The sequence below is a fragment of the Sinocyclocheilus anshuiensis genome, unplaced genomic scaffold, assembly GCF_001515605.1.
Source record: "Sinocyclocheilus anshuiensis isolate Anshui unplaced genomic scaffold, SAMN03320099.WGS_v1.1 scaffold51, whole genome shotgun sequence".
Classification (NCBI taxonomy): Eukaryota; Metazoa; Chordata; class Actinopteri; order Cypriniformes; family Cyprinidae; genus Sinocyclocheilus; species Sinocyclocheilus anshuiensis.
Window position 1 is genome coordinate 1,650,650 of NW_015548296.1, and position 15,438 is coordinate 1,666,087.

General features: G+C 36.4%; 1 protein-coding gene across 3 annotated transcripts in view; it reads right to left on the reverse strand.

Moving 5' to 3' along the window:
* The window catches only part of cdh4 (cadherin 4, type 1, R-cadherin (retinal)), a 263,794-nt gene that overhangs the window by 27,584 nt on the left and 220,772 nt on the right, over positions 1–15,438 (reverse strand). For all 3 annotated transcript variants that reach the window (XM_016443676.1, XM_016443673.1, XM_016443674.1), the window contains exons 7-8: positions 10,243–10,387; positions 4,122–4,294 (exon numbers count right to left, since the gene is read on the reverse strand). In XM_016443676.1, the coding sequence (XP_016299162.1) occupies positions 4,122–4,294; positions 10,243–10,387 (318 nt within the window). The remainder of the gene's footprint in view (positions 1–4,121; positions 4,295–10,242; positions 10,388–15,438) is intronic.

Consider the following 15,438-nt stretch of genomic DNA (forward strand, 5'->3'; position numbering starts at 1 on the left):
GAAAAACGGTACTCTTTGTGTGAGATAAGTTAACTATATTAAATTATATTACGGTAATATAAAAAGCATACAGAAGCATTTTTGCTGTGTACAATTTAGAATGCCTGGAATTTTGAGTTTTAATAGACTAATAAATCAATGTGCGTGCACTCTGTGTGTGATTTGGTGAAGTAAAGTACAGATACTGCCAAAAAATACTTAAGTACTGTAACGGAGTATTATTACTTCGTTACATTACACCACTGACACTGTGTGATCAGTTGTACGCTGCCACGGCTCATCCACGAACACAACAGTGGAAACCTTGATACATTTTTCAGGATCCATTTTTTATGTCTTTACTGTCACTTTTGATTCAATTACGCATACTTGATGAGTAAAACTATTAAAAAAACACTTCTGTCGGTGCTGATAGTCTCATGGTTAGTGCGCCGACATACAGCGCAACTGTGCTCACAGTGACCTGAGTTCGATTCCCGTCTCGAGGTCCAATGCTGATCCTGCTCCCCTCTCTCTATACCCAATACTTTCCTGTCATCTCTCCACTGTCCTCTCTGAATAATAAAACGGAATAAAAAAGCCTCCCCCCCTCAAAAAACTTCTGAACAGCAATATTTATTTAAATATATATATGTATAGTACACAAACACTAAATGTCGTCATCATTTACTCATCCTCTATTGTCACTTACCCAAACATGTTCCAAACCTGTATTATTTTCTTTTTCCTTTTGATGAAAAATGAAAGGAGATACTTTTATTTTTTCTCCTTTTTTGGAGCTTGTCAGAATAAATCACCATCCACTACCTCTGTATGGATAACAGAAGCCTGGACACACTGTCCAACATCTCCTTTTGTGTGTCATGGAAGACAGAAAGTCATACGGGTTTGGAACAACACGAGGGTCAGTAAATAATGACAGAATTTTCATTTATGGGTAAACTATTCCTTTCAGTCTCATCCAACAACATCTTGCCTGACAGAAAATGTGATGTTGAAAATCTTCAAAATGTTCCATTTGCGATGTGGCTTTGTAAACACATAAGTGTGTCGTAGTTCTAATTGGAGTGCACAGGTGGAAGAGAGCGCAATCACTACGTTAGATTAATGAGGGTCGCTCTCTGGTCCTGAGAAGTGGACAGATTACCTGCCTGCAGTAGGTACCACGACCCACATTCATGCTCCTGTAGAGACCGTCTCAGCCAGTCTGTCTTAGTCATTGGATTAGCAGGAGTCACTGCTCCAGGTATAGACTTATGATAACTTGTCAGAGAAAAATAGAAAATCCTGAGATGACAGCTAACGTCATCTAACGTGGCATGAAGGGTAGAGAACTTTATGTGCCAAGTGAAACAAGATGCCAAAGGAATAATGATGACGACTCGAACAGAACTGTAGTGCCAAAACCCCCTAAGAAACTGAAAAATCACTGCAATGACTGCAAAGTAGCTTATTTGAATAAAAAGGCCACCAACAGCGATTTACACTGTTTAATAAGTAATTTAATAACAATTTGTTAAAACAAATGGTTTTGATGGTTTAAAATCATCATTATTATTATTACTATTATTATAAAAAATATTAATTACTTGACAAATAGATCCAGAGCTATACTGTGATTTATGATAATAAAATTATTATTATTATTATTAAATCAAATTATGACACAAATTTTGACACTTAAGTGTAACTGATAATAGCTGCAGTTATGATGATGATGATGATGATGATGATGATGATGATAATTTATTTAGCACAGTGGCTAGATTAACAAATAACCAGACGCAACCTGATCTAAATATTCCCTCACAATAGTAATGACTTTATGAATTTCTTCACTGATAAAATAGATAACATCAGAAATACAATAACAAATACAGATTCTACAGCGTCTAATACTTCAGCCTCATTCATCGCACCCAAAGATAAACTGCAGAGCTTTACAACTATAGGACAGGAAGAGCTAAATAAACTTATCACTGCATCTAAACCAACAACATGCCTGTTAGATCCCTATAAGTTTGATTGCAACATATAATAATTGCTGTTAATAGTGTCCATCGTCTGTTTGATTACATCTTTAATTTATTTTTCTGTACATTTCTGCCATATGTACATTAACTGACAGTCACCACTGATAAGCTACTACTAAATATATTGTAGAAACTTAATTTTCTGTAAAGTTGCTTTGCAACGATTTGTATTGTGAAAATCGCTATACAAATAAACTTGAATTGAATTGAATAATAATAATTGTCATCATCATCATCATCATCATCATCATCAATTATACTTGAGCAACAGCACTATTTGTCACATAATTAATACTGAAGAGGCAGAACAGTCTCCAGTTACTACAACTAGAAATGTTTTAATTTCTATTTTAATATGATGCTAATGAGAATGAGATTGGAATGTGTGGTGAGAAAGCAAGGGATCACGTAGGATGGAGAGATAAAGGGGAAGCTGAAAGACTTCCCTGCAGGTCCGCTTAAGCATTCTGGGATAAATTGAATGGACCTCTGAATGACCCTGCTCATTAGTGGAGCAGAGGGAGGTTAAGGAGGAGCACACAACTGTGTGTGTGCTTGTGTTTGTGAGAGTGTGTGCATGTGTGTGTGCAAGAAAGAGGGACTTGAGCGATAGAGACAGGGATTAATGAAGAGGTTATAAAGGGGAACACGTCTGGTGGGAAGGGTCAGGCTCTGAGACTCAGATGAGTTATGGGAAAGCTGTTCCCATGACCCATAGAGTTCATTTGTGTGGGTATGTGAGTGCATGCATGTATTCAAAATGAAGTCAACTGCATTCTAATGTAGACACTAAGAAGACCCCAATGATTAGTTGAATTAGTTCTACGTGGGGCTGGAAATAATAAGTATAACAAGACTCCAGAGCATGTACATATCTCTGTTGTGAAACAGAGGACAAGCTAGAAAATCCCAGAAATGATTCAGAGGCTGAATCCCAATTCACACACCTTCACTGAGCATGAAATGGGAATCAAGCACATACTTTATTTCAGCATGAAATAAAATCAGGTGACAATTTTTTTTTTTTTTTGAGGATTGTTTTAGTTTTTTTTTTGTAGCTTTATCTTCCAAACCTGTCTAAGGAACTGTTTTATCTAAATAATAAGTCAATGGGGTTCAAAACAACATTAGACCAGTGCTTCTCAAATATTTGAATCAAAGGCCCCCTGTTGTAGAACACAATATTCAAAGATACGCCAAGATATTTCCAGTATTTCTGCTGTAATATGGCAAAGCTGCTTGTTTTCAAACATGTTTACTTATTTACCTAATTACGTTATGTGGTTAATTAATTTAATATATTACATTAATTCAACACAATTCTTTTTGTGATTAAAAAAGTGTTATTCACTAAAAACATAGAAAGAAATACCACTTGACTTTATATCTTGATTTTTTTGTTTATTTTTAATATTTGAATTTAGATATTTTAAAGTTAAATTATTTTAATATATTAATAACAACTGTTATTATTACCGCTTCTGTAAAACCACCTATTTTTTCATAGCGCATGGGTTTGTGTAATATTAGCCGGAAAAGAATACAAAAAAAACTTTTACTACAGTTTCTCTATAAATAATGAATTGGGACGCACTGCTCCTTACCCACAAAACTACATAGGACAGATACTCTCAAATTCAGCCATGATTTTTGCAGTATTCTGAGCATCCTAGCCATTGAAGCTGTGACTGTTGTCCTGATGGGGTGTTCTGGGAGGGCAGATAGCTGCTCTTCAACTTGAAAAGGTCACAGACAGCTCAAAGTACAGGCTGATCATTAAGTTGATTCTAAAAGCGCTGTTTGTTACAGTGCGAGAATGTCTCATCACAATGTTGCTCACAGGAAACTAGGGAACATCCACACCAAGTATGCTCAGACAAATCATAGCTGAGAACTAATTATATTCTAACGCAGGAGAGACCGAAAGGGTGGTTGAGAAAAACACTCTGCAAGCACACATGCTCGTACACTCAAACCCATTACACTCCAAACACATTACACACTTATCAACAGTTCTTTGAAAGAAACTCAGATGGCAGCAGCTTCGTGGAAGCACACTTGCTTTTACATGTACGAGACGTGGCTGACCTCTCTGTCGATGCCTGTAGCGATGGTGCTGATCTCTCCTGTGGCTCCGTTAATAGTAAACATGTTGGGAATGGGGATGTGTGGCGTCTGGCTCAGGATGCGATAGTGCACCAGCCCGTTTGCCGTGGTGCTGTCGTCGGCGTCAAAGGCCGTTACCTGCATTACAGAAGTGCCTGCAGAGGAAGAGAGGTAAACAAGCGTGAATCAAAACACTAATGCATGCATAATCGCTCCATTTCTGTCACAAAGCAGCTGGGCTTGTTTGTCCGAGTCGCTAAGAACAAACACGCACAAACAGTGGCTATTTGATCAGTGATTCAAACTTTTTGTGCTGCTCCCTGTGTCAGAGCAATGTCCAAACGTCACATCTGATCCCGGGGTCTTTCGCACCTAAGCTGTCTCATCATCTTCATTTCTGATTCTGCTCTCCATACTAAATCTGCTCGATAATGAGGGTCCGTCTGCCTCTGTTATTTTCATTATTCCCCAGTCCTGCTATAGCTGTGCCAGCAGTGTTAAAGTCAAAACGAAATTACTTATAAAATGTTTGTTAAAGATTTTGTTATTATTTTATTAGTTTTTTCATAAGTATTTTTGTTTTTATTTGAAGGACTTTTTGAGATAAAAATGCATGCAATTAACTCGTGATTAATCGCAACTTTTAATTGCACATTTTTATCTGTTCTAAATGTACCTTAAATTAATACTTTTCAAAGTTTTTAGTATTAGTAAAACCATAGTAAACTTAAGAGCATGAAGACTAGACATGTTTCAAAGGTCATAGATTTTTTTCACAACTTGTTCATGTCTATTAGAGACATGAAAAAAAAGAACAATGAAATACCAGGTTCCCATTACTTCTCTTTCTTTGCACTAAGCAATTAATTTACTTACACAAGCCTGTTTACATTATTTGCAGGACAGGGCAGCTAATTTCTTCTGAACATGCAAAATGTACATTTATTATTTATTGTTACATTTGTTTGCCTCTCTGTACCTACATACTGTATTTTGATGCAGCTAAATTCTCAATAAAATTGCTTTCATTGATATATTTTACTGTTTCTGTTGTCAGACAACCAAATTAATATGAAGTAGTGACTGAAACGCGACACATTAAGACTACATATAACTTTCCCTTCCAAGATGTTAATCTGCACAAAAATTCTGATTTATAATCGAGCCGTCATCTGATGAAATCAAATACACATAAGATAAAGACAATAGCTGTGCTGTGATTTCGGCTATATTTGCATGTAAAAGGGCCTCCAAATAGAGAAACGGAGGATAAACCTCCTTGCGACGTGGGCAAAATGTCACCCTGTCATTCTGTGTTAATGTCATTCTGTCGCTCCCGTGTTCCAGTCACTTCTGTCATTTAATATTAATGGCCACGGCGACCCAGAAAGTCGGTCCGAGGGGGGTGACTGCACGTCCAGCCACACGCGAGACCTCATGTGTTTGTGGGTTTCTACGGCCTCGCTGTAATTGTGAGGAGATAGTGCCATCATTTCGTGACAACACACCTACGAGGGGATAATTGTGGCTGAGAGTTCTATTTCAAAGTTCATTAAGTTTCAGAGCAGAATCTGTCACTACACCCCATGAGAAAGAGGAAAAGGAAGAAATGAGCGAAGGGAGAAGAAAAACAATTAAGCCCTCTTCTGATAGGGCTACATCAATTTTTGAACAACCAGAGAGTGAGCAAGCACATGTGGAGGGATGAAGAAGACAAAAGAGTTGCATGTCAACTTTGTTGCCTTCAATTTTCAATGAGTGCCATTCTGTAACGGGATTAAATGCTCTTTATGTGTAAAAGTGAGAGAGATGGCCATGCAGGAAACAGTTAACCCCTAGGCCTTTTCAATTGCTTTTTAATTTGAAAACTAATTCAATGCTGTAATTGCTTTTCGACTTAAACCACTGAAGCTCAAAATTCCTCCTTTCATTAGATGTGTGCTGGTCGGGAGACTCTCTCTTTCACAGGTATATAAGAAATTGGGGAGTCATTAGTTTTAACAAGTTTAACATACAGTAACCAGCCTGAGAATGGAAACTGACCCTTGCAGCGCCGGCTCGTTTGAAAGCGACGTCTCCTTTCGAATCACCCGCCACTTGAAGACAGACTGGAACACGCAAAATCCATCTTGCCGCCAATTTTCAATTGCTTGCGGTATGGCTAGATCACAAAGTGCTTACATTGAAAATATGACATAAAAGCTCTCTATACTTGGCTGTCTGTCCGAGACAAGCTGCTAGCCAGACTAAACCAGTCCTCCAAGCTGTTATCACTCCGTTTTCCACTGCAGATTACACTCAGCACTGTCTCACACCAACCTCACGATGAGGCTTTCAAAGCAAATCTGTTTTGTCAGGGCCGTAGCCATATGGGGTCCTTTGAGGACTATGAAGAGGCAAATTACTTTTCCTGCAAAAAAGAGCCAGAGGCAGACGCCTACTTTAAGTCCATTAAACTGATTGAAACATTCCTCTCTCCTCTCAGCGCTCTCTTTTCCCTCTCTTCTCCTCTCCCGTGCATGGACGTCAGGGCCTAATTAACCCCCATGGCCAGCTGTCTGAGGCTGAGCGTTGAGTAGCATCCTATCGTCCACTGTTAGCAAATTTCCTTATCGGCCGTGTGAGCTGGAAGTGTGAAAACAGAATTTTCAAGCCGTGCCGCTCTTTTGCTGTCGCTTGTTTTTCTCTGCAACAGACAGCTAAAATATCCCCTTGTCATTGGTTATTTAGGCAAAAGAACAGAAAGCCAAGTAAACAAGGATACATCTGACAAAAAAACGAGGCAGGATCAGTGTTGAAATTTGAGGCCAGTAAAATGCAAAACAACAGAGCATAGTTTGAAGATGGCAGGAAAAAAGAGAGAAGAGAAACGATTATTTTAAAAGATAATTAGCTGCAGCAGTTCTGCGAACTTGGAAATAGGAGTTTTCTAAACACTGTCATTGGGTGGTGCAGCTGACTTTTTGGCATGCAAATTTTCTACAGGGAAAAAAGTGAAAATTGGGATTAATTATTGTGAAAAGTACAAGAACACTTTGAGACACTTCTCTGAGAATGTGAGAACTGTAAAGCTGCCTTAACTGCTTCATAGACTGTTGCTGGATAATTCCCAAAAAAACTATTTCTAAAGACTTTTAGTTAGTTAGTTAGTTAGTCTGAATTGTTAATATTCTGTTTCTCCTCAAAGAATACTAAACTTTTATACAAAATCTATCCACCTTTTTCTTCAACATGGAAGTAAGCCTATGGGCGAGACTTCCGGTTCATTAGCCGCTATAGGTAAATAACGAGAAGAATAACAACGTGCAGTAAACGGTCAAACTTTTTGCACTACAAACCAATGTGTTCATAATTAAGATAATACATTAAAATAATATGGTAAGACACACCAATGATCAATATCAAGCAGCAAAATGAACTGTTTTGTACAGCTAAAAATAGCTGGATGTGGATGAGACCGGAAGCTAGACGCATAGAATTTACAAATGGCTGTGCCCATTTTTACCGGAAGAAAAAGGTGGATACCGCAATATCAATTTATCTGATCTAAACACATTTTACTATCATAATTCGATGAATTTCTGAGCAAATAATTACAAGAAGACAAAAGTAGGGCACTACACACACACATATATATATATACAGTATATATATATGTGTGTGTGTGTGTGTGTGTGTGTGTGTGTGTGTGTATGCAAATCTTCATGGTCCTGATTTTATTTAGAAAGACTGATTTAAAAGAATATTGAATAACCAATGTTTGTCTTGTAATAAAAGACAATCTGTGCATGTCATATAATATTGGAATTAATCTTTCAAAATAAGACCAGAAATATGCAATAAGAAAGTAAATAGGATAAGCTTTAAATTTTAAGTTAACTTAAATAAAGTAGTTTTAAGTAAAAAATAAGCTCCAGAACATTTTTTTAGGGAAAATAAATGCTGACTTGACTTGACAGGAAGAACAAAATATTATTACTTTACTTCTTGTATTGTTTTCAGTCATGCCAATAAATCGACAATTATGAGGGGAAAAAAATGTCTGGATTCACACTAAAGAGTTTAATTTGATCCAGGTCTGAATCACAGCCGAATTGAATTAAACTTAAATTGGATCAGTCTTCTAAATGTGCAGTAATTGGGTGATTACTTGTGTTTAGGAAGCAACGAACACAATTTAATTACTCTATGTGTCTACACCTCCAAACAGGTATTTTGTTGGCAATGAAATCAGTAATGTATCATTTAAAGATGGATCCCTCTGTTGAATTGATCTGATAAGTTCACATACATCTGCAGCTGGCGATAAGGACACTTCCCTGCATGCTCCTCTTTGAACGTGGCCTGTAGTGCAGGAGCTGATGGAAAATCTGCTGTAATACTTCAGAGACACTCTGATATGAGCATCTGTTTGGTCTAAGCTTCCCTTGGTGAGTTAAACTGATAAACATGTTCTTTCAACATTCACGTTTAAAATATACAAAACATCTGCTGTGATTAAATCCTTGTGATCGCGGAAGATCAACGGTCAATATTGGCATTGCCATTTTCAAGGCAGTGAGATTAACTGCGGTCTCATGAGAGCCCAGAGCCGGGTTTAGCTCGACTTCACGAGAACTTCATGTTTTTAATTCACGTGAAACATGGAGGATGTCAGCATGGACAGCAGAGGGATAATGGAACAGCCTGTATCGTGTCCGTTTTCCATGGATAATTTACAGTGCTTGTTTGGCGTGGAGCAGACCCACGCTCTACTGAAGGGAAACAGAAAATATTGCGCCGTTCTTTTTTTTCTCTTTGTTTATGAATTCCCTTGAGAATAAAGTTTTCTGTGAGGAGAGCTCAACAAAATAAAGACTAAAGTTTTGTCCTCAGAGGCAAGCTTTCTGGACCGTAACATTACAGAAGTTGGACACAATCTGACTCACAGTCTATGCTTTGGCTGCTCAGTGAGTCGACTCTGACGGCTTACACCCCGAAGAGGTGGAGAATAAAGAAAGAAACTTAACCTGTGTTTGTTAGACACAACGGGAATCCAGTTCAAAGAGCACAGAGAAGCATTCACAGAAAGGGCTGATTCACATGGGCTATTCAATAAATCATCAAGGGAAAACATGCTGTAAGATTCCGTTGTTTGTCTTATATTACTAGAATGATAGCGATGAGAATCTGATGCATACTACAAACTTCAAAAATGACAATCTGCACACATCTTGTTTATTGACTGCTGTGCACCTACATCCATAATCAACATTCTGAGCATGCATGATATAATTTTTTTTCTGATTGTGTTTCTGTGTAAATACATTTAAGTGACCTTTGTGCGACATTAAGAAGTATGTGGAAATAATAATAAATAATGGAAGAAGTATATGGAAATAATACTTAATATTATTAGTGCAAAAAATAGAATAAATAATAATACATAAAAGTATGTATTTATGTATATATGTGTGTGCGTGTATTTATAAAATTAAATATAATATAAAATAAATACAATATGGTATAATATACCTATGCATAAAGTTGTAAGTAACAACAACAACAACAATACTAATACTACTACTAATAATAGCAATAATGCCATTATTAAAATGTAAATAATATCAGTATATTTTAATGAATTATTCTAATAATAATCTCAAAAATAGTAACAATAATAATAATAATTATTATTATTATTCCTATGCATCAATTAATAAACAAAGAATATTATAAAAAATAAAATGTGAAATAATAAATAAAACTATCTGAATGTATAATTGCACATCACAATTAAAAATAATTAACAAATAATAATAGAAGCATATTATTAACAAATAATAATAAATATGGTATAATATACCTCCGCACAAAGTCGTGAGTGATCTTAATGTTGAAATTAGTGATGTCATACACTGGTGACGATGATTTCAGTAATTTTCATCACCAGAATTGTGAAAGCACCAATATTGCCTCCAATATTATTACTAATCATGACATCACCATTATGTTAATTCATGATTACCTTATGCTTTTCTTTGACGGCATATAAAATAAAATGATAAACTAAACACATCATCACAGCATAATCATCAGCATGATCTTTATTGTGGATACATACCTGGTTTGGACATTTCTGCAACTGATCCGTTGTAGACCTGGTTCTTAAACTCGGGTCTGTTGTCATTCATGTCAATGACATAAATGTACAGATCAATAGGAGGCTCCATTTGGTTCCCGTTAACATCCACTGCATGAGCTCTGAGCTGTGGATGAGATGACAATAAAGGCACATTAATTAACAATTCATAATTCACACATAACTTCACCTCTGCCGATGCTTCAGTGGAAAGCACAGCGCTGATATTAAATCAGCTTTAAGAAACTCAGAGGCTTTAAAGATCTCTGTGTGCACCAAATGGAAATTGCATTCATATTTCACACGTTAGATACGGTATCCGGTGGGAAGGCATTGCGTTGTTCCTATCTAAAATCCATGAGTTATTATTCAGAGAGGACTTCCAGAGGAACAGAGTGTGAGTTGGAAAAGGCTATTTTGGTTAGATCTCCAAAAAAACATGTGAGGCAAGATAAAGCTTTTTTTTTAATTCAGATAAACATCCCCTTAAAAACAAAATAGTTTTTTTAGTGATAGAACAATCCCATGGGAGATGGGGAAGGGAGGGGGGAACGAGAAACAAAAGAGCAAGAGATAGCGCAAGAAAAAGACCGAGAGCGAAAAAGAGAGGGACAGAGGAAAGGTTTAAGGCTGGATTAACTCCAAATTCTCTTCTTTGAATTTATTCACTACAGAATACATGTGCACGCACTAAATAAAACTATTATCCTAAAATCCCTCCCCGGAATTACATCCCAAATAAGAGGGTTGCATTGCTCCATACGCTATACACGGGAATATCCAGATTCTATATGCATTTCTGTGGTAATACAACACCTGCCACCAAAAGCTCTCATTTAATATCGCCCGAGATGACAGGTTTTTGTTGTGCAGGGCAAAACTAACTGTCAAGCAAACAAATAAATAAAGACGCACAACAGGAAAATCTGTTTCCTCAGCTGCTGTGCTTAGCATTCTGTATGGGTTGGTGAGGTGGCTGTGTGTGTGTGTGTGAGCTTGTAGATATGTGTGAGATTGTCTGTTGTTAGTGGCTGAGACACTGCATCTTTGATCTGTCGACCCATGAGAGCGTGCAGACTGCAAATGTGTGGCTTAATGGCATTATTAACATGCTAGCTGACAGAACCGAAACGCTAGACAGAGACAGAGCGACACAGAGAGAGAGATGGGCTGAGAAACAGAGAATCCTCCTCTAGGTCTTTATCCCTTTGTTTATTTTCTTCTCTTGCCACTGTGTCAAAGCCATCAGCTTTTAAATTCTGCAACACACTCTAGTGGTGGGAGACTTGTGGGCAGTGAAGAAAAACTACTGGAAACTCACAAAATGAGGGAAAGCTACAAACCACAGAAAGAGCTAGAGGGTTCAGTGTCATGCCTGCAGCAAATTCGCCATGGCCATTGTTAGAACAGGGCAGTTTTTTTTTCTAATGTACCCCCACAGCACCTCTTCATCATTATCGTTAATATTATCAAAGCGGTCATTAGACTCACTTTTAAACAAAACACAATCAATACTGTGAGTGAAAACAACTTTCCTTGCTTAAATGAGACACCTGAGTTTGTTATTTACAGGTTTTAACAGTTCTGGGCAAATCATGGAGAAACTATGAGAAGGACTTAAAAGTGAATTTATTCATAATGCAGTCATATTTTTGTTGTGTAGGTTTAACAAACACAAATCTAAATTCCAAGCTCATCAAAAATCCAAGAGCTGCAGTGGTTTATGTCAACATGAACTGCATTTACTATCTATTTTACTTCCATAATGTTTAAAGAGACTGAATTGTTGGAGATCTGACCCTGCACATTCCTGCCACTTTTCCACAATCCTGTCAAATAAAGGCAACAAAGCCAACACATAAAAAGAAAGAAAGCCACGCTTTGGCTACTTTTTGTGACAGTATAGAGAGTTAAATTGTTTAAAAAAGTCTATTTCAAGTTCTAATTCATCTTTGACATCACATGAATAAATTACATTTTAAAATATATTAAAATAGAGAACAGTGCTTTTAAATTGGAATAATATTTCACAATAGTACTGTTTTTCTTGATTATATAAATGCAGCCTTGGTGAGCACAATAGACTTTATAAAATCGGTAACATTTTAGTATAGGGACCAGTTCTCACTTCTCCGCACCAGTTCTCATTAAATCTAGTTAATTTCAAGTTCATGTTGACTTAAAGCTCAGCTTGTTGGTTTGGTTCCTGTGATGAGGGAGTCATCACTATTGTTAAACACAATTGTTGTTAATTATGAGCCATCACCATTGTTAACCTCAGGCTGCTCCAGAGGGATTGTCCTTGTAATAAATTCATGACTACGTTCAATTGCAGCACTGGAGACACCAATTCCGGCCCTTGTGATGTGCTGATAAAAAAGCATTGTATTCTACTCAAGAAGGCTCTAACTGAATCAAACTCCTCATACATTACATCAAAAGCCTCGAGTGTAAAACTGGGACATCTAGAGCATCCGGAGTTAAGATAGTGGATATTCACACTATGGTGAGTAACAGAGGGGCTGCATAAGCTAACCACTGCACAAGACCCGAGGGGCCACTTAACCTTAACAGTGTTCATACGCCTATCGTCCTGACTCACTGACTGCAGGCAGTGTCTAACTCATTGTAAACATGCACTTACACACATACACAAATCATACACATGAGCTCTGTTGCCTATTGAAATCTACCGAGTTGTCTCACTGCCTACATTTTTCTTATTTTTTTTATGTAAAAAAACAAGATACAAATAAAAAACATACACATCAATCAATCAATCAATCAATCAATCAATCAATCAATCAATCAATCAATCAATCAAATCACAGGGCTTATTTTAGATAATCATAATTTTTAAACTAATTCTATGTATTAACATATATGTAATTATAAATTATGCAGAATTACTACTACTACTATTATTATTATTATTATTATTAATAATAATACTACTACTAATAATAATAATAATAACAACAACAACAACAACAATACACACAAATACACACACAAAGACAGACACACTATCAGTAAAATGTTTGGAATTTATTATTATTTTTTAATGTGTTGGAAGAAGTTTCTTAAAAACACCAAAGCTGCATTTATTTGATAAAAATACAGTAAAAACTGTAATGATGTTTTCTATATTAAAATATTTTTTATATTATATATTTGTGGAAACCATGATACATTACCATTAAAAGTGTATTTTTATTAATGAAAGATACATTCAATTAATCAAAACTGCCAATAATGAATTTATAATGATCTAAAGATTAAGTAAACTGTTCTTTTGAAGTTTATATTCATCAAAAAATGCTGATAAAATATATCAGAAAAATAAAAATCAGCAAAAACTGTTTTCAACATTGATAATAATAACCATGATTAATAATTGACCACCAATAATAATTCATAATAATTGAACACTAAATCAGCATACTAGAATGATTTCTGAAGGATCATGTGACACTGAAGACTGCATAGTTTTTGACCGGTAGCATGTATTACATAGAAATTATATATTTATTTACATATATTTTTTTCACTAAGCTTGTTGCAATGCATTCTGGGATTGCGTTCTCCGTAGACGATTTATGCAGTGTCACCTTTGATTCTGACCCGAATTAGGTATCTTAAGCGACAGCATAATTAAGTTACCTACCTTTTGGGACAGCCTATAGTACAATGCCTCCATAGGCAGCTCACTAAGTTTAGAAAATGTATGCGCTCACATACACACACATCGAGCTAACTTAACCACCGTGGGTGCTGACTTATTCAGATATGCAGACACACACACACACACACCTGGTGAGACAAGCCTAGCCGTAATTTAGACTGATAGGTAGACACAAAGTGCCACATCATCTACTGCTCAATGGACCGGAGTGTTAAGAGAAACAAGACGGAGTGAGAGAGAAAAAGAGCCATAAGTCAAAAGTAGAAGCCGCAAACAGAGAAGACCTCGTTTTATAGCTGATCTAAATATATACTAAGGGCCTATTGACACTTCCTGCGAAAGAGCTGAGATAAAGTGGCAGTTACAATTGTAAGGAACAACCGTGAGAATCAAAAGCAATGTATTGTGTTAGGAGTGCCTGAGTGAATGACAGTCTGGGGAAGATGTGGCTTGCTGGCAGTCCACTTGTGACAGAGGTGGGGTGACAGGCAGAAACATAAGGGGGCAGGGTCGCTGTTTGATTTGAGTTAAAGCATTGGGAGTTGCATACTCATCACTTGTGACAATTCAACACGTCTTTTCCAGACTATTTCCTTCCCTTTCTCTCCCTCTCTCATCTGCACGTTGCTACTGAACCTTCATCTAATTGACAGTTTGACTAACTGAAAAAAACCCTGACGTGTCAAAGCAATTCTTTTCTTTGTCTCTAGCTTTTCTTCTTCACATTATTCATAAGGAAAAGAGCTACATAAACAGAATAGCGGAACAAAAACAAAATAAAAAAAGCACACTTAACAAGTGATGCCAGCCGGCAAGTCCGAAACGTTTTGTTTTTAATGCATTGAAAGCAGTTTGAATAGACTTAATTGCACAATGAAGTATGAATCTTAAGATTTCTGCAAACTTTGCTTAACAAGCAGTAGGTTGACTAAGTCTGTAGCTTTGTCTTCGATATCTAAAAAGGCTGACAAGGCAACTGCACTTGTTTTGATGGCTAGAACTTTCTGGAACCAATCAGGTTCGCAAACAAGTCAGATCTCGAAGTTTGTAGGCCTTTGAGTCCTGGTTAAAAGTTACCCTGAACAGCCAGATAAAGAGATATTAATATTCATTCAAAATTGGAGTTTATATATAAATTTAAGACACTTAAGCCAAAATGTATTTGAGTGTCAAAACCAAAGCTATTTATTTTAATCATCTATATAGCACAAGCACACATTTAAATCAAAACATTTCACAAATTGACATTTGTTAGGTTTCCAAATATTATGAAATATATAGTTCAAAATGAAGGCAAAAGGTATTTGGACACTCTCTGGTTGTACTAATTTAAGGAACACCAATTTTGTTTGGACAACTGTGAACTTTAAAGGAAGTTACTTCATACATGCATGAAAAATGACCTTGAGACCATCTGGTGTCTCAGAAAATTTGGTTAGTTTTTTTTTTTTGCATAGGTTTAATATTTTGTGATTCAATGAAATTCAGCCACC